Genomic DNA, 26,352 nt, shown 5'->3' with positions numbered 1-26,352 from the left:
AGTGGACCTAACATCTCATCCTGTAAATTCCTATAATAACTAACTGTAAGCCCATCCATACCAGGAGTTTTCCCCATTTTTAATTGTTTAATTACCAAAATAATTTCGTGTGAATTTTGATCACATGATTATGGGGATCCTGCACAGGTTGTAACTATATCACAATGGGCATAAGTTTTCACTGCCCTTGCAATTTTGAATGGTGACTAAATGAATTGTTCTAAGTCGAGGATTATCTGTACTGATGATGTTACCTAAATGGGTGATGAAATGTCATCCCCAAGTTATAGATATTCTATTCTATTTAAAAGTTCTGTTAAGCTTTTCTGATATTAAGTCTAAACTGAGGGCTAAACATTTATGGGTTCATCAGCTGTTTAAGACTCGCTCAATACATAATAGAGTCCCTGTTCAGGTATAAATAAGTTCTATTGATCCTTATGAAATAGTTTTCTTTCATCTGGTTAAGAAGTGAAAAGGTTTTTATATTTAAATAACTCTTTTTATGGCTTTTATGTAGGCAGGGCAAGCTTTTGCAACACTGCAATTTTCTTTGTGTAAACATATGCTTTGTTGCTTAGAGCAATATTTGGAAACCTACATAAAATAGGAAAAATAACGAATGAGGACAACAGTTATGTTTGAACTTCTCCCAATTAGCCACAGGAAGTCTGGGAAGATCTGTTTACCCTAGGATGGAAGCGAAGCTGGCAAAAGTAGAGCGGGTGGTATAATGTAGCACTGTGTGGAAATTATGATGTGTTTTGTGGGTTTATAATTGTTTTTACAGAATGTTGTTGTGAGCTGCCTACGATTATCATGTATAAATGGGTGGCCATATATGTTTTCTACATAAATACGCATAGCCATAATTAAGTCCGGCAAAAGAAATATATTTTCTTATTGCAGCCAGGAAAAAAAGCAAACCTAAGACCAGCATGGCAGATGCAATCTTTACAAAGGAGAGTAGTAGTTTACTGATTCGGATGCCACAGTTAAGGTATGAGGGGTCCTTGGTGCTCTCTGAGCTTGCCTGTTTCCTTGCAGATGTTTCATTACTCAAACTAGATAACATCATCATCACTAGCACTGAGAATGTTACCTAGTTGGGTAATGAAATGTTTGCAAGAAAACAAGCAAGCTCAGAGGGCACCCGTCATGGCAACCCTGAGTTACAAATAGTCTCGAATAGAATAGAATAGAATAGAATAGAATAGAATAGAATAGAATAGAATAGAATAGAATAGAATTTTTATTGGCCAAGTGTGATTGGACACACAAGGAATTTGCCTTGGTGCATATGCTCTCAGTTTATATAAAAGAAAAGATCATTAGGAATTCTAAGACACAACACTTAATGATAGTCATAGGGTACAAATAAGCAATCAGGAAACAATCAATATCAATATAAATTGTAAGGATAGAAGCAACAAAGTTACATTCATACAATCGTAAGTGGAAGGAGATGGGTGATGGAAACAATGAGAAGATTAATAGTAGTGCAGATTTAGTAATAGTTTGACAGTGTTGAGGGAATTATTTGTTTAGCAGAGTGATGGCCTTCGGGAAAAAACTGTTCTTGTGTCTAGTTGTTCTGGTGTGCAGTGCTCTGTAGCATCGTTTTGATGGTAGGAGTTGAAACAATTTATGTCCAGGATGTGAGGGGTCTGTAAATATTTTCACAGCCCTCTTTTTGACTCATGCAGCATACAAGTCCTCAATGGAAGGCAGGTTGGTAGCCATTGTTTTTTCCGCAGTTCTAATTATCCTCTGAAGTCTGTGTCTGTCTTGTTGTTTATTAGTACAGTTAAGGTAGTTGTCTGATACAGGCCTCAACCTCACCAACTCCTACATATTTAAAATGATATGAGTCTGCCGGAGTCCTGTCTCAAAACAGAGAGTCCTGACTTTTCAGAAAAGTAGCTTCGTGCTGCAAAGAAATCTCCGTTTCTCCATTTTTTATGTGCCTTTATCTTGGCTTGTACATAAGATTTGCATTGGAGGAATATCATGGGGATGAAGCTTTCCAAATTGTTGAAAGCAGAGGCTGTTCTGGGGAGGGGATGGGTCAGGCCCAAAAGCCCTGGAGAGCATGAGAACTACTTTGGGCTGCCAGCCCTCTTGGAAAAACGTGAAATAATGTAGACGTTGAACAGCCAAAAAGTACAGTATATTAAAATATGCAGTTTGGAAAAGCATGATAAAAAGGAAGTTGTAGAACTGTTAATCTTGTAGGGGGGAAAAACACTGATTACATTTAAATCAAGTCTTACAATGCTAATATATGAATACCTCCATGCAACATTCATCATAGTTCGAATGGCAAGAAAGAAGAACCAACTTGTCTTATTTTCCACAATAATCTGGATTGATCTTAAAATGCATTATTATTAAACTATAAGGAGTTAAAAATTAATGGAAAAATGGGATCCAATTAAACGAAATTCCTACTTATTTCAAAACACAAATAAGTCTAGATCATGGGTGTCAATCTGGTGGCCTGTGGGCCGGATGTGTCTCACGCAGGCCACACCCACCCCAGCTCCGCGAAGGGGAAAAAGTCACAAAACATCACATGACGGCAATGTGACGTCGCGAGTTTGACACCCATGGTCTAGATCAGGGGTGTCCAAACTTGGTCCCTTTAAGACTTTTGGACTTCAAATCCCAGAGTCCCTCAGCCAGCAAAGCTGGCTGAGGAACTCTGGGAGTTGAAGTCCACAAGTCTTAAAGGGACCAAGTTTGGACACCCCTGGTCTAGATAGTCACTCAATAAATATATGGTTTTAAGATCAAGAATCACTGCCAAGAATATCATGATCTGATATAACACTTTTTAAAAAAATAATGAAAACTATAGTGGTAAAAAAAACGTTGCAACTGAGGGCCAATATATCAAAGTAGCTAAGCATCTGAAAATCTCAAATTCAAATTCCAACTGTAAAGTACTATGGTTTCACTAGATGATCTTCAAAACACACTTTCTCTGCCTCTCAGCCACTTTCTCCCAACTGCATTAGAGCCAGATTACACTAACTCAGTGGGTGTTCTAAGGATTACACGTAGACAATAAGCATCAATAAGGCTGAATGCCTGGAAGCCCTAAAGAAATATAATAATAATCACTACCACCACCACCTGCATTTTGGCAATCAAATAATGATGAAATAAATCCTATTTCATGAGTACATTTTCACATACGCTTGATTACTCTGTCATTCACACAGGGATGTCCACCCCCCAAAAAAACCTGGGGTTATCCAGATAAGTGAGATATTGTTGTGGCCCGCCAGCTGCCAGCGGAGCTGGCGGCAGACTCAGATGATGAGGTTGGGGAGGAACTTGGGCCAGTGCTGGAGTCTGGGGGAAGGCTCTGATGGATGCTCTTGTTGGATGCAGAGATAGAGCCAGAGCCGTCTGAAATTTCTCAGCGACTGGAGAGGCAGCTGCCTTTGGAGGCTGATATGAGTGAGAAGGAAGAACAGCTGGGGCCTGTGCCAGATGCACGAATGCGCAGAGCAGTTAAAGAGATGAGCTATGGAGGACAAGGAGTTGACTCTTTCTTCCTTTTTCCTTCCTGTTAAAGACTACTTCAGCTTTAATTGCAATAATACTAGAGCAACTAATAGATTTAAACTTAATGTCAACCGCTTTAATCTAGATAACAGAAAATATGACTTCTGTAACAGAATCATCAGTGCTTGGAATACTTTACCTGACTCTGTTGTCTCTTCCCACAATCCTAAAAGTTTTATCCAAAAACTTTTACTATTGACCTCACCCCATTCCTAAGAGGACCATAAGGGGCGTGCATAAGCGCACAAACGTGCCTACCGTTCCTGTCCTATTGTTTTTCTTTTCTTCTTTCTATATATATGCTTATACCTCCTTATATTTACTCATATATGTTTATATACTATATAATCTTTTGTATGATTCCTACATATATTGTTGTGACAAAATAAAATAGATAAATAAAAAAATAAGGTCAGAAGCACCTCTTTTGGAACTGAATCCAAAGTGCCTGGTATCCTAGTCTTAATCTCCTTGGCCTCCAAAAGAGTATATAAATCCGAGACAACAATAAAATGCCCTGTCCCTGTTGATTTTCCATTGACATTAATCCCTTCCCAAAGGCGGCGAAAAACCAATATGTATCAGCAGCTTTCCTTTCATCCTGTACATTCCTAACTGGCAAGTAACTTAATTCCAACATCTTTATGAATTCCTTCATATGAAAGGGCCACATAACTAGAGAAAATAAGGTTAATGATGTTATTAACTCAGCATTCACAGATTTAAGATATTTACACATAATCTTCTAAGGATTATGAATTTAAAAATTGTTCCTTAAATTACAGCCTAAGAATTTGTGATGTCTACATACCAATTCAAAATACTGGACTTTTTTAAAAAACTTAATTGACAGCTTCAAATTCCAAGACCAAGAACATAAAGTGTTCAAACACACTAAATTTCCATTGTTTGGGTAACACTTTGATATGTGGCAAGAAAAGTAGGAATATTAAGTACAGATAGTCTTCAGCTTATAACAGTTCACTCAGTGACCATTTGAACTTACAATGGCACTGAAAAAAGTGAGTTATAACTGTTTTTCACACTTATGACCGTTTCAGCATCCCTGTGGTCATGTGATTTACATTCAGATGCTTGTCAACTGACTCATATTTATGACGGTTGCAGTGTCCTGGGATCATGTGATCCCCTTTTGTGACCTTCTGACAATTAAAGTCCGTGGGAAAGTCAAATTCACTTAACAAGGGTGTTACAAATTTAACAACTGCAACTGATTCATTTAACAAATGTGGCAATAAAAATCGTTGGAACAATTTAAAATAAACTACTTTGCAATGATCATTTTTAAGGATTTACCTCGACTTAAGATAAAAGTTTGCTTGCCCAATTCACAGCAGTGGAAATATAACCAATTCAGGCATCTTTGGACAGCTCCGTTTGGACCAGATGCTTTTTTGCTCAGTGTCCCCCAATCTTTTGGGCACCAGGGACCGGTTCCGTGGAGAAGTATTTTTCGGTGGCGAGGAGGGGGCGTTGTTTTATGTGCTGCCTGCATCCCGCAGATGGAGCTTTGCTTGTTTGCATGGAGCAGTTGCTGGCATGCCACAGACCGGAGGTTGGGGACCCCTAGTTTATCTGCTTCAAAGAAACTGAGATGCTTTCTCCCATATCTCAAATGTGTGACCAGCATTACAATACATGTTGACCCTTGGTTGCTATACACACCTGAGCTCGACATTCCAACCTCAATATGGGTATGAGACCCCCCCTCACTTCCAGAAATATAAGCCTCCTAATCAATACTACCAAGAATTAGGTACGTCTGATACCTTGAGTTATTTATAAAAATAATAAAGGTGGGCTTTAAATACAGGTAGTCCTCGACTTGCAACCGTTCATTTAGTGACCACTCAAAGTTACTGATTAAAAAGTGACTTAGGGCCATGCTACCATCCTTGTGGTCATGTGATTTACATTCAGATGCTTGTCAACTGACTCATATTTATGACGGTTGCAGTGTCCCGGGGTCATGTGATCACCTTTTGCAATCTTCTGGCAAGCCAAGTCAATGGGGAAACCAGATTCACTTAACAACCGTGCTAATAATTTAAAACTGCAGTGATACACTTAACAACGGTAGCAAGAAAGGTCGTAAAATGGGGCAAAATTCATATAACAACTATCCCACTTAGCAACATAAATTTTGGGCTCAATTGTGATTGTATTATGTACTACCTGTACATAAAACTCCAAGACCAATTGTGTAAGGCAGGGGTCTGCAAACTTGGCTCTTTTAAGACTTGTGGACTTCAACTCCCAGAGTTCCTCAGCCAGCAAAGACTTGTGGACTTCAACTCCCAGAGTTCCTCAGCCAGCAAAGCTTGCTGACAACTGGTGTAAGGCATTCCATTAGGCAGCAGATACATTCCTTAGCCTGTGCCTTGCCCCACACATTTCCCGGAGGCAACCAATGACTGGATTGATTTTATCATATATCTATTTAAACTCTAAACAAGTCTGTTTTGATTGCAAATAATGCTTAGGCATATAAAACAGTAAAATTCGAAAGTCAACATTACTGTACATTTTCTTCATTTTAATGTTTAACATTTGACTAATACACATATTTCTAGCAGATTCTTTATATTTATTTATTTATTTATTTATTTATTTATTTATTTATTTATTTATTTATTTATTTATTTATTTATTTATTTATTTATTTATTTATTTATTATTTACACAGTACCCCAATTTAAAATTATTAAAATTCAGATTTCAAAATTTCAAAATTAAAAGTTAAAAATTAAGAATTAAGCCAGTCCCGCTTGGATGAACAAATACGTTTTCAGTTCACGGCGAAAGGTCCGAAGGTCAGATAGTTGACGCAAACCAGGGGGAAGTTCGTTCCAGAGGGTAGGTACTCCTACAGAGAAGGCCCTTCCCCTGGGGGCCGCCAGCCAACATTGCTTGCCGGACGGCACCCTGAGAAGACCCTCTCTGTGTGAGCGTACGGGTCGGTGGGAGGCAAAGAGTAACAGCAGGCGGTCCCGTAAGTACCCGGGCCCTAAGCCATGAAGCGCTTTAAAGGTGGTAACCAACACCTTGAAGCGCACCCGAAAGACCACAGGTAGCCAGTGCAGACTGCGAAGGAGCGGTGTTACCCGGGAGCAACATGTGGCTCCCTCAATCACCTGCGCAGCTGCGTTCTGGACTAACTGAAGCCTCTGAGTGCACTTCAGGGGTAGCCCCATGTAGAGAGCATTACAATAATCCAGACGGGAAGTGACAGCGTGAGTGACCGTGCATAAGGCATCCCGGTCAAGAAAGGGGTGCAACTGGCGAACCAGGCAAACCTGGTAAAAAGCTCTCCTGGAGACGGCCGCCAAATGATCTTCAAATGACAGCCATCCATCCAGGAGAACGCCCAAGTTGCGCACCCTTTCTGATGGGGCCAATGACTCGCCCCCAAGTCAGCCGCAGTTGCAGCTGACTGTACCGGGGTGCCGGCAAGTATATGCTTTCCGCTGCCATCATAATATTAAGATTTTGTTTGGCAATCCTCACTCTTAGGTGTATGCCTATTTTCGTGTTTGAAGAACCATTTTACAAAATTACAAATAGAGCAAGCACTAGACTCTAATTCAGCTACTGGCATGAGGAATTGTACATTTGAAACGAGTGAAATACTCCTCCATCATAAGCTTCCAGATAAAAATACTTTAATCTTACTCAATTAATCTGGAAGTGTCCACTCTGAATTCACTGCCTATAATGTTTCTCATACTACTTTTTTCGCAATAAAATGTGGTTTATAGGAGCTTGCCAATTAAGCCAATGTCCCCAAAACTAAAGTCTTACTGGTTTATGCTGCCCTCTGGTGTTCAACCACCGTAATATTCAGGAGACTACAGATAGACCTTGCTTAACGACTGGCTAGTTTAGTGACTGTTCGAAGTTATGACACTGCTGAAAAGATAACTTTACGACAAGGCTTTGCATTTATGACCATCACAGCATTCCTGTGGTCATATGATCAACTTTTGAGCGTTTTGCAACCGGCAGGCATATACAAAAACACCTGTACACCGCCCTGAGTCCTTCGGGAGAAGGGCGGTATAAAAATTCAATAAATAATAATAATAATAACAATGGTCACAACATCGTGTGACCATTGTGTGCTTCATTGTTGGCTTCTGACAAGCAGAATCAATGGAGAAGCTGGCAATACAATTGCAACTTGCAGTCATGGGACACCTTGCTTAATGACCCACAGTGACTCATTTAACGGCTGAATGAGAAGTGACAGATCTGTTGAGGTCATGGGATGTTTCGCTTAGTGACCATGTCACTTAGCAAAGGATTTGACAGTCCCAGTCGTGGTCACTAAGCGAGGACTACCTGAAATTGAATTATGAGACTACACTAACCCAAAAAGTAGTTATAACTTATTTCTACAAGTCATCATTATGAAATGTTCAACATGCTGCATGATGGTGGCCACCCAACCACTTAACTAGATAGTAACACCAACATATCAATAAAGTAGCTGGCTAGAAAATAAATACTTCTTTATAATACATCTTCTAAAGTTGTATTCAACTAGCCTTTTTTGAATTTCACCTACAATGCCAGTCATAACCTGTTTAATTGTAAATTAACTATAAAAATAATCAGATCTATATTATAGCATAAGAAGCATGTGTACTAGCATTAAAGCTAACTTATTTAGATCAATATACTCTGGTCTAGGCCCTGATAGTTGGTAGAATCTGATTGGCCTTGTTGATCTTTAAAACTCAGGACCTTGCTAGTGGTGGCAACCCGAACATATCAGAGCTGTAGGAGAGATTCAGTCTGAATAAATAGTAGGATAAATAATTTCTAAACATGTCAAAGGAACAACATGAAATGAATTAGGTAAAAAGGAATACAATCAAAAGAGACAATCATGATAAATAAAGCTACATTAACAAAGTCATTTCAAATATGTAAATGTAAATATTTATTCATTTAGAAAATTTATTTGCTTGCATCCAACAACTCTGGGCAGCAATATGCTATAAAATATACTATAAAATATTACCCAGTGAAACTTTAGAGACTGTATCTCACATAAGGTAGTCATGTCATCGTTTTATGCCTATGCTTTTTGCTCCTGCCATAAATGCCGAATATGTAAGCATTTTTGGTGACTCTGCTGCGCTTTCCCAAGTGTACTCAGTTGAACAACAAGGACTAGTACTACGGTCAAACATCAAAGCCAACTATGCGTCATCACAGAGCAGAAGAACATCAGAAAGCATCAGAATAAATTTTTTGGCCAAGGCCAAGGTGACTGAGATAAAAAAGATGATCATGGCAAAATAGAAACCAGCTCAATAGCAGAGGAGGAGCTGTTGAGGAGTATCAAGCAAAATGAAGGAATGCACAGAGATCACAAATCCAAAGAGTGAGAAGGGCTTGCAGGGGGGTCAGACAGAAAGTTGACTGGAGAAACAAATAACCACTATAAAAAGGTTATAAATGAAATTAAGCTCAAACATGATACATAGCAAGACCTTGGGAAGGGAAAATAAAATTATAGAAAGAAGTTAACAGGGAGAAATGGAACTTATGTTCCAGATATTACCATATCAGATAGCTATCCCAGCATCAGACTACCTCTCTCTTTTGCAATCCTGTATTATTTAACTAAACTAATTTTAACAACATAAGCAACATGGCCATTCAAATATTCAGCACAAGTACTATGCATCCACAGAGGTATGGCTTAGTGATTAGATCGAAAGACTGTCAATGGCAGGAAGGAATAAGTAGAGAGTCATTTAAGACAAAAGACAAATATATGAAACTATAAGGCAGGTGAATTGTTTGCAGAACGTCTTCCTGATGGAAACTTATGCAGAGAAATTCAGCAAATGATTTAAAGACACAGATGGAGAAAAGGCTAGCACTTACTGCTGTTGGATCTTTTTTATGTAGTTGAGCAGCTGTAAGTTGCAGGAAGCCACCAGGGTATCTACGATACAAAAATGACAGCCACAGTTTATTTAGAAACAGGCAAAAGTGAACATGGCCAATAAAAGGAGCTTGGAAAACAATACCCTCAGCCTTTCTTCCTTGAGCACATTCTTCCAGATTTGGTTAACTGTTTAAGTCTCTTTCTGCCTCTATTCCTCTTCCTTAGACAGTACTACTAACAAACAAACAAAAGATTCCAGCAACCCCCCCCACCAGTAATCAACACTCTGATCAGCATAGATGAACTCCAAGGTCAACTTCAGACCAATAATCAAGTAAAAAATATCCCAATTAAGAAACTGCCAACCAGCCATCAGTAAACAGCCCAACCAAAGAATCGCTGAGATCGCCATCCACGCTGACAGGCAAGTCACCAGAATATAAACTGACAGCAAACAACACTCCTTACTAGCCTTGATGATGTTACCTAGTTGAGTAATGAAACGTCTGCAAGAAAACAAGCAAGCTCAGAGAGCACCAAGGACGCCTCATTTCAACCCTGGGCTACAAATATTCTCCTTTATTGGTAACTATTAAGTTCGCAATCCAGCACTGAATTCATGTAGTCCTTGCTTAGCAATGCTTACTAAAACCAGTAATTCTGTCATTATTGGTATGGTGAAAAAACCATGTTAATGTGCTGCTTACCTCTGGTAGTTCCAAGAGTCCCGGTTGCCGTTGTTAAGCAAGGACCTCACATAACCATGACTTGTGACTTGCTACTGGCTTCCCCATTGACTTTGCTTTCAGAAGCCAGCAGGAAAGGTTGCAAACTGTGGCTACATGACCACGGGACACTGCAAATATTGCAATTGCTGTCTCTAGAAGATCATTTGACGGCCGTCTCCAGGAGAGCGTTCTACCAGGTTCACCTGGTGCGCCAGTTGCGCCCCTTTCTGGACCGGGAGGCCCTATGCACGGTCACTCACGCTCTCGTGACGTCTCGCCTGGATTACTGCAACGCTCTCTACATGGGGCTTCCCTTGAAGGGCATCCGGAGGCTACAGTTAGTCCAGAATGCGGCTGCGCGGGTGATAGATGGAGCCCCTCGTGGCTCCCGCATAACACCCATCCTGCGCAGGCTGCACTGGCTACCTGTGGCCTTCCGGGTGCGCTTCAAGGTTTTGGTGACCACCTTTAAAGCGCTCCATGGCATAGGGCCGGGTTATTTACGGGACCGCCTACTGCGACCAGATACCTCTCACCGACCCGTGCGCTCTCACAGAGAGGGACTCCTCAGGGTGCCGTCAGCTAGGCAGTGTCGTCTGGCGACGCCCAGGGGAAGGGCCTTCTCTGTGGGGGCTCCCGCCCTCTGGAACGAACTCCCCTCAGGACTCCGTCAACTTCCAGATCTTCGAACCTTCCGTCGCGAGCTCAAGACACATTTATTCATCTGTGCAGGACTGGCTTAGATTTTAAATTTAGAGGGGTTTTAAATTGATTTTAATATTTATATTTCTATTTTTAATAATTGGTATTATTAATTATTGGCATTAGAATAAGTCTTTTAATGATTATTTTAATTTGTATATTGATGTTTTTATATGCCTGTAAACCGCCCTGAGTCCTTTAGGAGATAGGGCGGTATATAAGTTTGAATAATAAATAAATAAATAAATAAATAAATAAATAAATTGCAATTTGGGTGCTAGGAACCCAGATCACAATTACATGGCCACAGGGATTCTGCAGTAGACACAAGTATGAGGACTAGTCATAACTACAACTTGTTCAGCGTAAATACAAATGATCGCTGAATGAGAGGTTGTTAAAAGTAGAAACCCATGTACTTGGAATCATAAAAGCAATGCCAAAGGTAATTTATGATAATGTTATGTTTCGGAAACATTCATTTTATAGACTTAAGATTATGGAAAACTTACCCAGTATGTGATGAGTACACTTTCTGCTCCCATTTGTTGCCAGAAAAAGCAATATGCCTTGTATTAATGATGACAACATGATCCCCAATGTCACCTATTTTTTTTTTTAAAAAAATTGTCCGTTAGTAAGATTTTCTCTAATCAAAAGATCTGATTGCATATAATAACAATATTAGAATAGAATAACAGAGTTGGAAGGGACCTTGGAGGTCTTCTAGTCCAACCTCCTGCTTAGGCGGGAAACCCTACATCACTTCAGACAAATGGTTATCCAATCTCTTCTTAAAAACTTCCACTGTTGGCACATTCACAATTTCTGGAGGCAAGTTGTTCCACTGATTAATTGTTCTAACTGTCAGGAAATTTCTCCTTAGTTCTAGGTTGCTTCTCTCCTTGATTAGTTTCCACCCATTGCTTCTTGTTCTGCCCTCAGGTGCTTCCCTCTTCTTTGTGGCAGCCCCTGATATTAAGTGGCTCCAACACAGAATGATATAAATCCCAAACATTGAAACATTCCTTTTAATGGAGTCCATTAATTCATTTGAAAGTAAATCAAATGGCTAGCAAATAAAGCAACTGCAGTGGGATGTGCAATGTATTGTCAGACACTACTCAATTTTTGAGACACATATGAAGTTGAATTTTCATCTAAAAATAACTGAAGATAAAAAAGGGTTTCAGTTTACTAACACAAATCATTACCCACAAATCATGTTTTGCCCTCTACATAATATTTATTTATGCTAATGTTTAGTAGGCTTTTCATTAAAAATAATCTAGAAATTGAATATATTATATAACAAGCCATACAAAATGAAAACCATTCAAGTACAAACTTAAATAGGACAATAGTGAAATACTACTAAGAAAGTTTGCTAGATGCCCTTGGGAACATCTCAAAAACTTTCATCGACTAGGTAACTTGTTTTATAGTAATAACATTTTTCTATATTTACATATTTTATCATTTTGTAAGCCATTCAAAGTCACTTTGAACCATGCAGCAAATAAATTTAATTAAAAAATAGATCATTCACTAATGCCAAAATCCAATTAAATCTAGAGCTTATTTAACGGCATTGTGCATATATTATTTTACTTCAGATGTTCTGGGTGACTGGTTGAAGTCTCAAAAGAATATTGAAATCTTCAAATTATTAATTTAAAAATAAACAGAAGATAATGTTGGCTTCAAAAATCCTTTTGGATTTTTTGTTATTTTGTTTTTGTTATTAAGAGTTAAACCATGGTGTAAAACAATATCTCAACTCAACTTTGTTATAGCTGAGTAAAAAATGAACTACTGCAGATCTCTAAGATACTTAGTAGATGTAGTTCTAGTTTTGCTTATTCACTCTCCCTCCCCAATTTAGAACAGGGAAATAAATCAGTGCTGATGTAGTACATTTGTTTCAATCCAGAACAAAACTTACTCAGTGCGTGGTATATCGGCTTATGCTTTCCCTCCAGTCGGACACTTGCAACGGCTGCAAGTTTCCCTGGCGGTTGCATCCATCCATCTAAAAGATACCAGGTTCGAGCAAAAGTAGCCCATTGCTTGAAGAAATAATAGATGTATAAAATAAATGGCAAATGGCAACATACAACCTTGGGTGCAAAAATTGTCATTTGGTACCACGTCCAAGAATTTTATAAAACAAAAAAAGAAATTGAAGCTTCCTGCTATAAAATCAACAGAACTGCTAAAAACTGTTACTTGGAACATCATACATTTTAAGAAGATGCTTGGTTGATACCTAGATGCTGACAGCAACCCGTATCAATAATATTTTACATTTTAAGTGTTATGTTGACTGAGTTTCCTGTTTAATGAATAAAAGTGTAATAATAGAGAAGATAACAAAATACAAATAGAAATAGAACGATTGTGGCAAAGGCAAGCAAGGGCAGTATCAATAGTAATAGGTGCTTTGGTGCAATCCCAAAACAACTGGAACACCACTTGAACGCTATTGGCATTGACAAATTTGACATCAGTCAATTGCAGAAGGTGGCTTTACTTGGAACAGCTCCCATCCTCCGAGGATATCTGAAACACCATCAAATATCCAGATCTGCCTATCCCAGGTCCTTGGTATGAGTTTCATATTTAAGGAATAAAATAGATAATAATAGTAATAATTTGGTTGATACCTAGGGGGCTGGCATCAACCCGTATCAAACACCAGTCAATGGTATTTGTGATGCATTTTTGAATGTTCAGTTGACTGAGTTTCATGTTTAATGAATAAAGTATAATAATAATAATATGCATTTTTGAATGTTCAGTTCTGAGTTTCATGTTTAATAAAATAATAATAACAATACTAAATAACTGCAAAAACTGCACTACTCAGAATATCATATATTTTAAGAAGATACTTGGTTGATACCTAGGACGCGGGCAGCAACCCGTATCAACCATTAGCACCAGTCAATGGTACTTATGATATATTTTTAAATATTCAGTCGACTGAGTTTCATATTTAATGAATAAAGTATATAATAAAATGAATAAGTATTAATGGAAATTAATGATTAATGTATTAATGAATCTCCTTCCACTTATGACTATAACTTTGTTGCTTGTATCCTTACGATTTATACTGATATTGTTTCCTGATTGCTTATTTGTAGCCTATGACTATCATTAAGTGTTAAATTTGTACCCTACGACTATCATTAAGTGTTGTAAGTGTTGTACCTTGATGAAGATATCTTTTCTTTTATGTACACTGAGAGCATATGCACCAAGACAAATACCTTGTGTGTCCAATCACACTTGGCCAATACAAATTCTGTTCTGTTCTATTTTATTCATGAAGTTAATGAATAAAAGTTTATAATAAAAAATTAAATTTATATGCTGTCTGTCTCCCAATGACTCTGGACTCTACAGCAAGGACAACAATGCTCTGGCAATCCCTAAAGGACTAACAAAACCCTCACACTACCCACATTTCCTAGATTCAGTATATATATGTAAACTCAGCCACTGGTTGGTCTCCATTATTATTATTATTTATTTACATTTATTCGTTGCTTCCAAAGTGGTGAGCCAATTTATTCCAGCTACAAAGTCACAGTCCACCTGCAGGTTTCATTGCTTTAAGCCAGGGGTCTCCAACCTTGGGTACTTAAGCCTGGCTGGGGAATTCTGGGAGTTGAAGTCCGCCAGGCTTAAAGGTTGGAGACCCCTGCTTTAAGCCACTGTTTCTCAACCGCCGCTTTTAAGTGGAGTGGACTTCAACTCCCAGAATTCCCCAGCCAGCCATGTTAAGCGGGGGAATTCTGGGAGTTGGAGTCCACTCCAACTTAAAAGCAGCTAAGTCTGCGAAAACATAGTCTAAAGCCCACCTAGAAAGATCCTCCGGACTCTTCACGTGTCTAGAAACCACCCATCCAGCCGTTACTCTTGACTAGACCCTTAAGCGACAGGCCCAAAGTCTCCAAGACTCTCTTACAGGCAGAGTTACCACGCCGCGGAGGAAGCCTCCGAAGCCGGCTGGCCTGTCCACCCGGCCTTTCCAATCCTTTTTATGGCTCCTTCTTCCATAGGCGGCTTCCTCAGAGAAAGACACCCTTCCCCGACCCCGGACACAAAGTCATCCATACCTGCGCAGACTTGGTGAAGCTCGCCATGGCTTCCACAGCGTGAGGGGAAGCGGTGGGCCGCCTGGACCATAGAGACGAGAGGTCAGAGCGGCCACCTCCCTGAAGAGGCGGAAGGGGCGGGTCAGCCGAGGCGGAAAGTCTCGCAGAGGAGGCGCGGGAGGTTTAACGGCGTCAGTCATGGACCGGTATCTGCTCTTCCTCAGTTGGCGGCTTCGGCGGGGCCAGACGGGTCCCGGAGGCTTTTCAGGTGCCGTTTCGGGGGGAAAAGCTCATGCGCTGAGGGCGGGTGGGGGAGCCCTCTTTCATTCTTATCCGGGCCACGGCCGGGGCTTTTTCTTTTTTTTTCTTTTATTTATTTATTTTGTCACAACATCATACAAAAAGATTATATAGTATATAAACATATATATGAGTAAATATTAGGAGGTATAAGCATATATATATATATATATAGGAAGAAGAAAAGAAAAACAATAGGACAGGAACGGTAGGCACGTTTATGGGGGGGACGAATGGCTAATTTTGCCCCCTTCGGGGATTGGCTCTGCCTGCCAGGCTGGCTTCAGATCTCCTGGTGGTCTCCCATCCCAGAACCGCTTAATTTTTGGAGAGGAAAGTTTAGTCCTGCCACCTAGCTGAGACTGCGGGGTTTGTAGGGAAGCCTCTGTCCTTTTCCTGTTCGATTCCTAGAAATTTATAACTGGGGGAAACCAGGCCTAATAGCACTGACTCTGAGAGGGATCTTGGAGTCTTAGTGGAAAACCAACTAAATATGAGCCAGCAGTGGGCAGCGGCAGCTTAAAAAAGCCAACACACTCATGAATTGCATTAACAGAGGGATACAATCAAGATCAAGTGAGGTATTAATACCACTCTATCAATCCTTAGTAAGACCACACCTAGAGCCCTGCATCCAGTTTTGGTCACCACGCTAGAAAAAAGATGTTGAGACTCTAGAAAAAGTGCAGAGAAGAGCAACCAGGATGATTAGGGGACTGGAGGCTAAAACATGCAGTGAAAGGATACAGGAACTGGGCATGGTTAGTCTAGTGAAGAGAAGGACCAGGGGAGACAGGAGAACATCTTCCAATATCAGAGGGGCTGCTACAGAGAGGAAAGGGTCAAGCTATTTTTCCAAAGCACCTGAAGGCCAGACAAGGAATAATGGATGGAAACTGATCAAGGAGAGATTTGTCCTAGAAATAAGGAGGAACTTTCTGACTGAGAACAATCAACCACAGCTTGCCTACGGGAGTTGTCGGAGCTTCATCACTGGAGGCTTTCAAGAAGAGATTGGACTGCCATTTGTCAGAAATGGTGTAGGGTTTCCTGCTTGAGCGGGTGGGTGGGTGTTGGACTAGATGGCCTATAACAGTGATGGCTAACCTCTTTGCCATCGCGTGCCAGGAGCTAGGTGTATGTGTCACGCGCTCGCGTGCCCACACCCATCATTCTATGCACTCTGCCCCCACGCATGCGCATGCAACACACACACACACACCCGCTCCCCCTGCTTTTGGCACGCGATGGCATGGTGGGCCCAGAGCCTTTCTAGGAGTCTGGGAAGTAAAAAAACGCCCTTCTCGACCCTCCCGGAGGCCCTCCAAAGGCCAAAAGCAGCCCGTTTGCCAACCGGAAGTCGTGTTTATCAGTATGTATTTCTCTATCCTTTCTCTCAAAAGAATTATATAATAGGAATTTATGGTGGCCTTCCCACTAGGACTAGGTTGCCTTCCTAGATGTCTTCGGTTATTGTAGTTACTAAAATGCCATAGTTATCACCACTTTAACTATAAAAGTGGAAAAAAAGTGTATAATCTTGCACAGAGCAGAGAGAAAATTAAAAAAAATGCATTTTAAAAAGTATCTTTGGGTACTTCTTTAGAATAGAATAGAATAGAATTTTTATTGGCCAAGTGTGATTGGACACACAAGGAATTTGTCTTGGTGCATATGCTCTCAGTGTACATAAAAGAAAAGATACATTAGTGGGTAACTATGGAGGGATGTTTAGAATAATGATTTGTGCTGCCTACAGAACTTCAAATACCCCTCCTCCTCCAAATGTTGACAGGATTAATTATCTGATAGTTAAGAGATCAGGGGTATTTAAACCGCCCCCCCCAACTTGGTTTTTTCTTCTGTTTAAACCAGTATAGTCCTGTTCCTACAGCATAATAAACCAACTCATGGGATGGGAGAGGGTGTGGGGGGGGGGAAGAGAAGTTTGTTTTAAGGAAATCTATTTAAAAAAGGCTTATTGAGTTAGTCAGCTAATAGTTATTACCGGTATATCCCAAAGCAGAGTCAGGTTAAACTAATGTTGCTCCATCAGTCTTGTAGGGAGATCTAAATTGTGACAATAGATGCATTTTACTCACTTAGTTCTCCAAGTGGTCTCCACAGAGGAGAGCATGCACCGTGGAACAGGATGGGGTTTCTTTAAAAAAAAAACCCACAAGATTTTGCATTTAAACCCAGATTCTATACAAATACAGATAATAAAAAATACAATATGTTTTAAACTAAATTATTATTTTTTCATTCATTAGGGTTGCCAGTGGTGGTCCTAAAATGAGATTTTGTATTCTGATAAATAGGCTACATAACCTTATTTTCATGATTTTTACAATAAGCTCAGTTATTTTTTCCAGGTTTGACAGCTGAAAATATTTATAACTTGCTAAAAAAAACCTGCAATCCCTCTCTAAAGGCAACATTTGAAACTTTCCCAGGTAAGAGAAGCTTTTCTGCAGCAAATTACATTTTGCCTGGCACAGTGGGTGAACTTAAACTATTGAGGACATAGAGGGAGTGAACATCTGTAAACTTTGCTGCTTTTGAACTTGCTGAAATATCTCATTGTTTGTTGTAAAAAGCAGAGATGAGGAGTGATAAAGAAATGTGTTTGGAAGAATTACAGTGTTTCTTGGTTTTTGAAGCCTGACATCAATCTCGCCAAACTAAAGCAAACTTGCATAAAGCATATACTCTGAGAATTATTACCGAGGAACCATCTTCACCCTCTTTCACACCTGCAAATTATCTGAACTTAGTTGTCTCTTGCTCCTCTGGAATTCACTTGCTTCCTCCAGAAATCTGGACTACCTTCATTACAGGCGGCTTAATAAATAAAACTACTTACAGTTTTCTCACTACAGTGCAGGCAATTGCATCTGCAGCATACAATACAATTTGAAAAAAAAATCAAATACTGACAGAAAACAACCAACTAACTTTTCACAAAGAATATGAGGCTTCTATTTTAATTCTTAAGAGTTATTGCAATCATGACACCTCTTTTAATACGTTTTCACAAAGAATATGAGGCTTCTATTTTAATTCTTAAGAGTTATTGCAATCATGACACCTCTTTTAATACGTTTTCACAAAGAATATGAGGCTTCTATTTTAATTTTCTAAAATTAATCGTAACATGTATATTCTCCTTTTAGCATGTTCTCTTACTGGGATTCCATATGTGAAAGAATGGTATTTTGCAATTCAGTCAATATGTGGATTTTCCCAGGTGAGTCGCTGGAAACATTTAATTACCCCAAACGTTAGTTCCAACTTCTTCATTCCCTATAGTATTTTATTTTAACTCAATAGTTTTCTAGTACTGACTGGGAGGACATCAGTTTTGATGAAGAGACAGATCAAAGCAAAAGCTCTATTCGAAGAAATATTGAAGAATATCTTGGCGATCAACATGTGGAGGAAGAAGACAATAATTGGGAATCTGTGTCACTCATTGAGTAAGTTGATCCATTGTGTATATGTTAATATGCTGGAAAATATATCTGAGAATACAGTTTCTGAACTTTGGAATGGTCTTTGAATGCATAGGGAAAAGTAAATATTCTAACGAGGAGTAGCAGTAGAATAGCTGATTTACCAAGAAATTGTTGATTCTGATAAATAGGCTACATAGCCTTATTTTCATGATTTTTACAATAAGCTCAGTTATTTTTTCCAGGTTTGACAGCTGAAAATATTTATAACTTGCTAAAAAAAACCTGCAATCCCTCTCTAAAGGCAACATTTGAAACTTTCCCAGGTAAGAGAAGCTTTTCTGCAGCAAATTACATTTTGCCTGGCACAGTGGGTGAACTTAAACTATTGAGGACATAGAGGGAGTGAACATCTGTAAACTTTGCTGCTTTTGAACTTGCTGAAATATCTCATTGTTTGTTGTAAAAAGCAGAGATGAGGAGTGATAAAGAAATGCGTTTGGAAGAATTACAGTGTTTCTTGGTTTTTGAAGCCTGACATCAATCTCGCCAAACTAAAGCAAACTTGCATAAAGCATATACTCTGAGAATTATTACCGAGGAACCATCTTCACCCTCTTTCACACCTGCAAATTATCTGAACTTAGTTGTCTCTTGCTCCTCTGGAATTCACTTGCTTCCTCCAGAAATCTGGACTACCTTCATTACAGGCGGCTTAATAAATAAAACTACTTACAGTTTTCTCACTACAGTGCAGGCAGTTGCATCTGCAGCATACAATACAATTTGAAAAAAAAATCAAATACTGACAGAAAACAACCAACTAACTTTTTCATTTGTGATGGGGAGGAAAGAAAGCACAATTAATTACTGCATTTATCTGAAATAGCACTTTGACTTTGCTACCACTGCAGTTTTTTATGTTTTTAGAGAAAGGTTGTTTTCATTTCTTGTATGCTATTTTAATTCTTAAGAGTTATTGCAATCATGACACCTCTTTTAATACGTTTTCACAAAGAATATGAGGCTTCTATTTTAATTCTTAAGAGTTATTGCAATCATGACACCTCTTTTAATACGTTTTCACAAAGAATATGAGGCTTCTATTTTAATTCTTAAGAGTTATTGCAATCATGACACCTCTTTTAATACGTTTTCACAAAGAATATGAGGCTTCTATTTTAATTCTTAAGAGTTATTGCAATCATGACACCTCTTTTAATACGTTTTCACAAAGAATATGAGGCTTCTATTTTAATTTTCTAAAATTAATCGTAACATGTATATTCTCCTTTTAGCATGTTCTCTTACTGGGATTCCATATGTGAAAGAATGGTATTTTGCAATTCAGTCAATATGTGGATTTTCCCAGGTGAGTCGCTGGAAACATTTAATTACCCCAAACGTTAGTTCCAACTTCTTCATTCCCTATAGTATTTTATTTTAACTCAATAGTTTTCTAGTACTGACTGGGAGGACATCAGTTTTGATGAAGAGACAGATCAAAGCAAAAGCTCTATTCGAAGAAATATTGAAGAATATCTTGGCGATCAACATGTGGAGGAAGAAGACAATAATTGGGAATCTATGTCACTCATTGAGTAAGTTGATCCATTGTGTATATGTTAATATGCTGGAAAATATATCTGAGAATACAGTTTCTGAACTTTGGAATGGTCTTTGAATGCATAGGGAAAAGTAAATATTCTAACGAGGAGTAGCAGTAGAATAGCTGATTTACCAAGAAATTGTTGATTCTGATAAATTCATTAACCAAAACTTTGATGGCAAGATTCTTTCTCTCTTCCCTCTGTACCCTTATAAATTATGATGTTATATGTTTGTCTTCTACTTATTAGTCTCTTCTCCTCTTTATTCCTAACTCCTTGCTTCTCGTTTTTATTATGTCCTTCCCCTGCTTTTTCTAGTTTCTCATCTATTTCTTGAATATCGTGTTCCTCTTTTTCCCCCAATTGTTGAGTAGCTTCTAGATTCATTTCTGTATCTTTAAACGATTCCTTTGTCTCTTTGTCATTTCTTAAGGATTCACACGGACTTTTTAACATGCACAATATTTCTTCATACATCTCTAAATACATTTTATAGTGATTTAATACAGCTTATAAAGGTAAAGGTAAAGGTTCCCCTCACACATACGTGCTAGTTGTTCCTGACTATAGGGGGCGGTGCTCATCTCTGTTTCAAAGCTGAAGAGCCAGCGCTGTCAGAAGACGTCTCCGTGGTCATGTGGCCGGCATGACTCAACGCCAAAGGCGCACGGAACGCTGTTACCTTCCCACCAAAGGTGGTCCCTATTTTTCTACTTGCATTTTTTACGTGCTTTCGAACTGCTAGGTTGGCAGAAGCTGGGACAAATAACGGGAGCTCACTCCGTTAGGCAGCACTAGGGATTCGAACCGCTGAACTGCTGACCTTTCGATCAACAAGCTCAGCGTCTTACCCACTAAGCCACCGCGTCCCTGTTAATACAGCTTATAAAAAGTATATTTCTATTATTCCAATATCCCAATATTTAAGAAACTTCTATTTAATCAAGTTACATCAATCCCATAGATATACCTCCAAAACCCCACATTTTATTTCATAATAGTTTACAGCCTTATAGTTCCCCAATTATCCAAATTTTAAAGTCTTATTTCCTTCTTCTCTCTTTTCTTCTGACCTTTTCCTCTTTTGCCTCTTAGAATATTCTATTAAATAACATTAATAGTCCAAATCCAAATTTGTTCAGGTTAGTCCATTAAGTTCTTCCAGTCTTTCCAATCCATAATTCAATAGTCAATTTTAGTAAAATTTAGTTATTTGCAAATTAGTTCCTTTTGTTTGTTTGTTTTTGTTTGTTTGTTTACATTTATACCCCGCCCTTCTCCGAAGACTCAGGGCGGCTTACAATGTATAGGGCAATAGTCTCATTCTATTTGTATATATTTACAAAGTCAACTTATTGCCCCCCCAACAATCTGGGTCCTCATTTTACCTACCTTATAAAGGATGGAAGGCTGAGTCAACCTTGGGCCGGGCTCGAACCTGCAGTAATTGCAGGCTTTGTGTTCTTAATAACAGGCCTTACCAGGCAGAGCTAAACCGGCCCTTTTGTAACTCTTCAAAAGGAAAGAAAACCCCCCCCACTATTGAATGTTCTCAAATTTTTCCAGTCATCTTCTAACAACAAAGTCAAGTTCAGGCCATTCACCAGATGTTGTTACTTCTGTACATGACCACATTTTTGTGTGCTAAGTTGTTGAGGTTCACTGGATAATTTTGGGCTAATTATCCATCTCTTCTGCCAGTCACCCAGCCCAATTCACCTTGCATGGAGAAGGAAGTTGCATGCTGCTTTGAATAAAAATGAAATACAAATCTTAACAGGGTAAAAATAGATAACATTTTGATTAAGATCTAAATACTTTACAAAACGATAAATGACATTCCATAGGTATTTGTAATACTGTGGGAGCCTATTTAGTTTCCTAAAAATTATATGAAGTATTAACCTTGAAAATTACCAAGATTTTAGTTAACTGTATACTACTTACACGTGTTTTTTTTTTTATACAGTACTTGGCAAAGATTTGCAGAATATCTTTCTGCTGATATCTTAGCTCTTGAAAACTTAAAAGACAGTATTGATTCAAGGGAACTGTGGAGAGGAAAGATTCAAATCTGGGAACAAAAGGTATTGGTTTGAAATTTTCTTGGAAGAATAGTGCCATATTAAATGGCTTTAAAATGTGCACTGGATTTATGTTTGGAAATATTTATCCACCTGTTATTTTCATTGAATGCGGTGTATTAGAGAACTTTGTGTTGCTATAACTCGGGCTTGGCTTCTAATTAAACAAACATTTGCCAGGAGCTTCCTCTCAAATGATCTTTGGTCATGGGACTATACTCTTGAGAGAAACCACTTGTTTGTCAGCCTTCTCAGTCCTGCAGCCGGTTGGAAAACTTAAAAACTCCAGAGATTGAAGTAAAGATCACTTTCTCTTAATAAAAGGGTTATTAATATTGAAGAGGCTTAATAAATAACTGCATTGGATAAGAACCTCTTTCATGAATGGAATAATTCTACAGTATGTATATTTACAGTGCAGTCTGCGCAGGATAGGTGTCACACGGGAGCCACGAGGGCTCCCTCTATCACCAGCAGCCGCATTCTGGACTAACTGAAGCCTCGGATGCCCCTCAAGGGAGCCCCATGTGAGAGCATTGCAGTAATCCAGGCGAGACGTCACGAGGCGTGAGTGACTGTGCACAAGGCATCCCGGTCTAGAAAGGCGCAACTGGCGCACCAGGCGAACCTGGTGGAAAGCTCTCCTGGAGGCGGCCGTCAGGTGGTCTTCAAAAGACAGCCGTTCATCAGGAGAGCGCCCAGTTGCGCACCCTCTCCGCCGGGGCCAATGACTCGCTCCCAACAGTCAGCCGTGGACTCAGCTGACTGTGCGGGATGCCGGCATCCACAGCCACTCCGTCTTGGAGGATTGAGCTTGAGCCTGTTTCTCCCCATCCAGACCCGTCGGCTTCCAAACACCGGGACAGCACTTGATAGCTTCATTGGGGTGGCCCGGTGTGGAAAAAAGTACAGCTGGGTGTCATCAGCGTACAGCTGGTACCTCACACCAAAACCACTGATGATCTCACCCAGCGGCTTCATATAGATGTTGAACAGAAGGCGAGAGAATCGACCCTGCGGCACTCCACAAGTGAGGCGCCTCGGTGCGACCTCTGCCCCCGTCAACACCGTCTGCGACCGGTCGGAGAGATAGGAGGAGAACCACCGATAAACGGTGCCTCTCACTCCCAATCCCTCCAACCGGCGCAGCAGGATACCATGGTCGATGGTATCAAAAGCCGCTGAGAGGTCTAATAGGACCAGGGCAGAGGAACAACCCCTATCCCTGGCCCTCCAGAGATCATCCACCAACGCGACCAAAGCTGTCTCAGTGCTGTAACCGGGCCGGAAACCGGACTGGAACGGGTCTAGATAGACAGTTTCATCCAGGTGCAGGGGAAACTGATATGCCACCATACTCTCTACAACCTTCGCCTCTGCCGTGCCGTGAGCCAGACCCTCAGGAAATGGCCCAAGCTCCATCCGGAACCTCTCCGGGTCCATCAGGCGCCTGGGACGGTACCAACGTAATGGTTCCGTCTCCCTGCGGTGTTGGGTAGTGGTCAGAAAGTCTAGGCGAAGGAGAGAGTGATCTGACCATGACAAAGGTTCTGTGACTATATCTCTCAAGTCCAGATCCTTCAACCACTGACCAGAGATAAAAATCAGGTCCAGTGTGCGTCCCTCGATGTGAGTGAGGCCATCCACTACTTGAGTCAGGTCCAAGGCCGTCATGGAAGCCATGAACTCCCGAGCCATTGTTGATGACGAGCCGGCAGATGGCAAGTTAAAGTCCCCCATGACTAAAAGTCTGGGGGTCTCCACTGCCACCCCAGCAAGCACCTCCAGGAGCTCGGGCAGGGCAGCTGTCACGCAGCAAGGAGCCAGGTACGCGACCAGCAAGCCCATCTGACACCTATGACCCCATCTCACAAAGAGGGATTCACACCCGGCAATCTGAGGTACAGTGGTCTCCCTCGGCTCTAGACTCTCTTTAATAACAACCGCCACCCCGCCACCCCTACCCTGGGCCCTCGGCTGATGGAATGCACGGAAGCCCGGCGGGCACATTTCGACCAGGGGCACGCCCCCTTCAGTGCCCAACCAGGTCTCCGTAACGCCTATAAGATCCGCGGCGCCCCCCTGAATAAGATCATGTATTAGGGGGGCCTTATATATATATAATATTATATCTATGGTATAATAATTCTATAGTAATAATTCTTTTTTTATCCATTGGGGTTTTTTGGTGCGGGGAGAGGAGGAGGCAGCATAGTTTGCAGATCTGAAAAAACAATCCAGAGGTTTTTATTTATTTATTAAATTTATATGCTGTCCATCCTACTGTCGAGCTATTCTGTCGATTCCAACATGGATGAAAAGCCTTGAAAGAAAGAGTGAAAGAAAGAGTAAAAATATACGGGGGGGGGGCTCAGATTAGAATATTGTGACAAAAGAGAAAGGAAATGGGTTCAGAAAGCATGTGTTCTATCTTACCTGCTTTGGGGATATCGGAATTATTGGGGTCAATGTACTTGAAAACCTACAGGAGAAAATGATTGTGCTAGCTTTAAAAATGTAGCTAATATTTTAAATAAGTATTTTTGACGCATAAATACCGTGCTTTCAAATTCCACTGGCTGCATTATAATGTCTCCTTTTATATACTAGCCATCTTAAATAGCCATTTTATATACTGTAACAGACATCTTAAAAACGGGGCGGGGGGGGGAGTGACTAATACTTAAGAGTTTTATAGTTATCCTTTGCTTTTTTTTTTTTTTCTCTTCAGTTTGGATCTGAAATCGCATTTCCAGATTTTTGTATAAAAGGCACTGCATCTGGACGGCCATTCAGCCCCGTCTGCTTAAATACTTTCTCTGCTGCTGCTGAAAATAAACGGTCAAAGAATACCAATATTCGCTGTGCAGAGGTAATTGATGCGTTTGGTCTATCTGAATTGCAGTCCTTAGCATTTTAGAAATCGGATAAATCTATGCTCAACTGTGCCATAAAATGGAATATTACTTTTTAAAAAAAAAAACTTGGAAACAATATTCATCCAGAAAAGTAAACATTTTAAAATCTAGCTTTTTTTATGGTTGAGTAGGTAAAATGCATATGCCTAGAGGCATAGAAATTAAAAATCCATTTCATGGTGTTGTTAGCCTGTTTTGGAAATTAGCTCCTTTGTTCTCCAGGAATAACTTCAATTCAAGGAAAAAGAAGAGAATCTCAACTCAAAATAGCAACTTTTTTTTTTTTTTTTTTGCATTTCCCAAATCTTTTGGAATAGGGTGGCATAGCTGACATGCACACTTAGAACTTGTGGAAACCTCTCAGTATAGATGAACTAACCTTCAATTTTGTTTGTTTTGTTACCAGGATACTCAGGGAAAAACACATATCAGATCTCAGTTTTAAGAAAACTGAATTTGAACACATAGTAACAAATAGGCTGTTTGATATGACCAAGTGAGCTTTTAAAATGGAAGAAAGCTGCTCAAAATTTTATTATCAGGAATGTGGAATTTCTGGCTTGCTGGCTTCAGACGACAGATGCTTCTGTCTGCCAGGGAAATTAAAGCATTTTGCCTTGTGCAGAACATAGCTGAGAGCAATAGGGCCCCTTCCAGTGGTGGGATTCAAATTTTTTTACTATTGGTTCTATATGCCTCACCCCGCTGCACCCTGTTTTGGGCCTAGGAGGCCTCCTTGAAGCCTATTGGGAGTGAAAACGGGCCACGGGAGATGGGGCGTGGTGCATCTCCCCACGCCCATTTTGGGCCTAGGAGGCCTTCTTGCACTTACCTGGGAACCAAAATGGGGCGCGTGGGGACTTCTGGAAGGGGTGGGACCAGCCATCAATTTAACTACCAGTTTTCCCGAACCGGCTGAATTCCACCACTCTCTGCAATTGTATCTT

General features: G+C 40.0%; 2 protein-coding genes across 3 annotated transcripts in view; one reads left to right on the top strand and one right to left on the bottom strand.

The window, feature by feature from the left end:
* The window catches only part of MRPL13 (mitochondrial ribosomal protein L13), a 30,340-nt gene extending 15,135 nt beyond the window's left edge, over positions 1-15,205 (bottom strand). The window contains exons 1-4 of one of the 2 annotated variants that reach the window (XM_058177901.1): positions 15,060-15,205; positions 12,878-13,001; positions 11,445-11,538; positions 9,499-9,559 (exon numbers count right to left, since the gene is read on the bottom strand). In XM_058177901.1, coding sequence (XP_058033884.1) covers positions 9,499-9,559; positions 11,445-11,538; positions 12,878-13,001; positions 15,060-15,086 — 306 coding nt within the window. In that variant the 5' untranslated portion in view covers positions 15,087-15,205. The remainder of the gene's footprint in view (positions 1-9,498; positions 9,560-11,444; positions 11,539-12,877; positions 13,002-15,059) is intronic. The other variant, XM_058177900.1, reaches the window with a different exon arrangement.
* The window catches only part of MTBP (MDM2 binding protein), a 37,165-nt gene continuing 25,993 nt past the window's right edge, over positions 15,181-26,352 (top strand). The window contains exons 1-6 of the mRNA XM_058174963.1: positions 15,181-15,306; positions 17,714-17,794; positions 18,515-18,588; positions 18,672-18,817; positions 22,373-22,490; positions 25,219-25,359. Coding sequence (XP_058030946.1) covers positions 15,237-15,306; positions 17,714-17,794; positions 18,515-18,588; positions 18,672-18,817; positions 22,373-22,490; positions 25,219-25,359 — 630 coding nt within the window. The 5' untranslated portion in view covers positions 15,181-15,236. The remainder of the gene's footprint in view (positions 15,307-17,713; positions 17,795-18,514; positions 18,589-18,671; positions 18,818-22,372; positions 22,491-25,218; positions 25,360-26,352) is intronic.

This window comes from Ahaetulla prasina, chromosome 3, assembly GCF_028640845.1.
Source record: "Ahaetulla prasina isolate Xishuangbanna chromosome 3, ASM2864084v1, whole genome shotgun sequence".
In the NCBI taxonomy this organism is placed as follows: domain Eukaryota; kingdom Metazoa; phylum Chordata; class Lepidosauria; order Squamata; family Colubridae; genus Ahaetulla; species Ahaetulla prasina.
The sequence above is the reverse complement of the archived record's forward strand: the minus strand, read 5'-3'. Positions and strand labels throughout refer to the sequence as shown.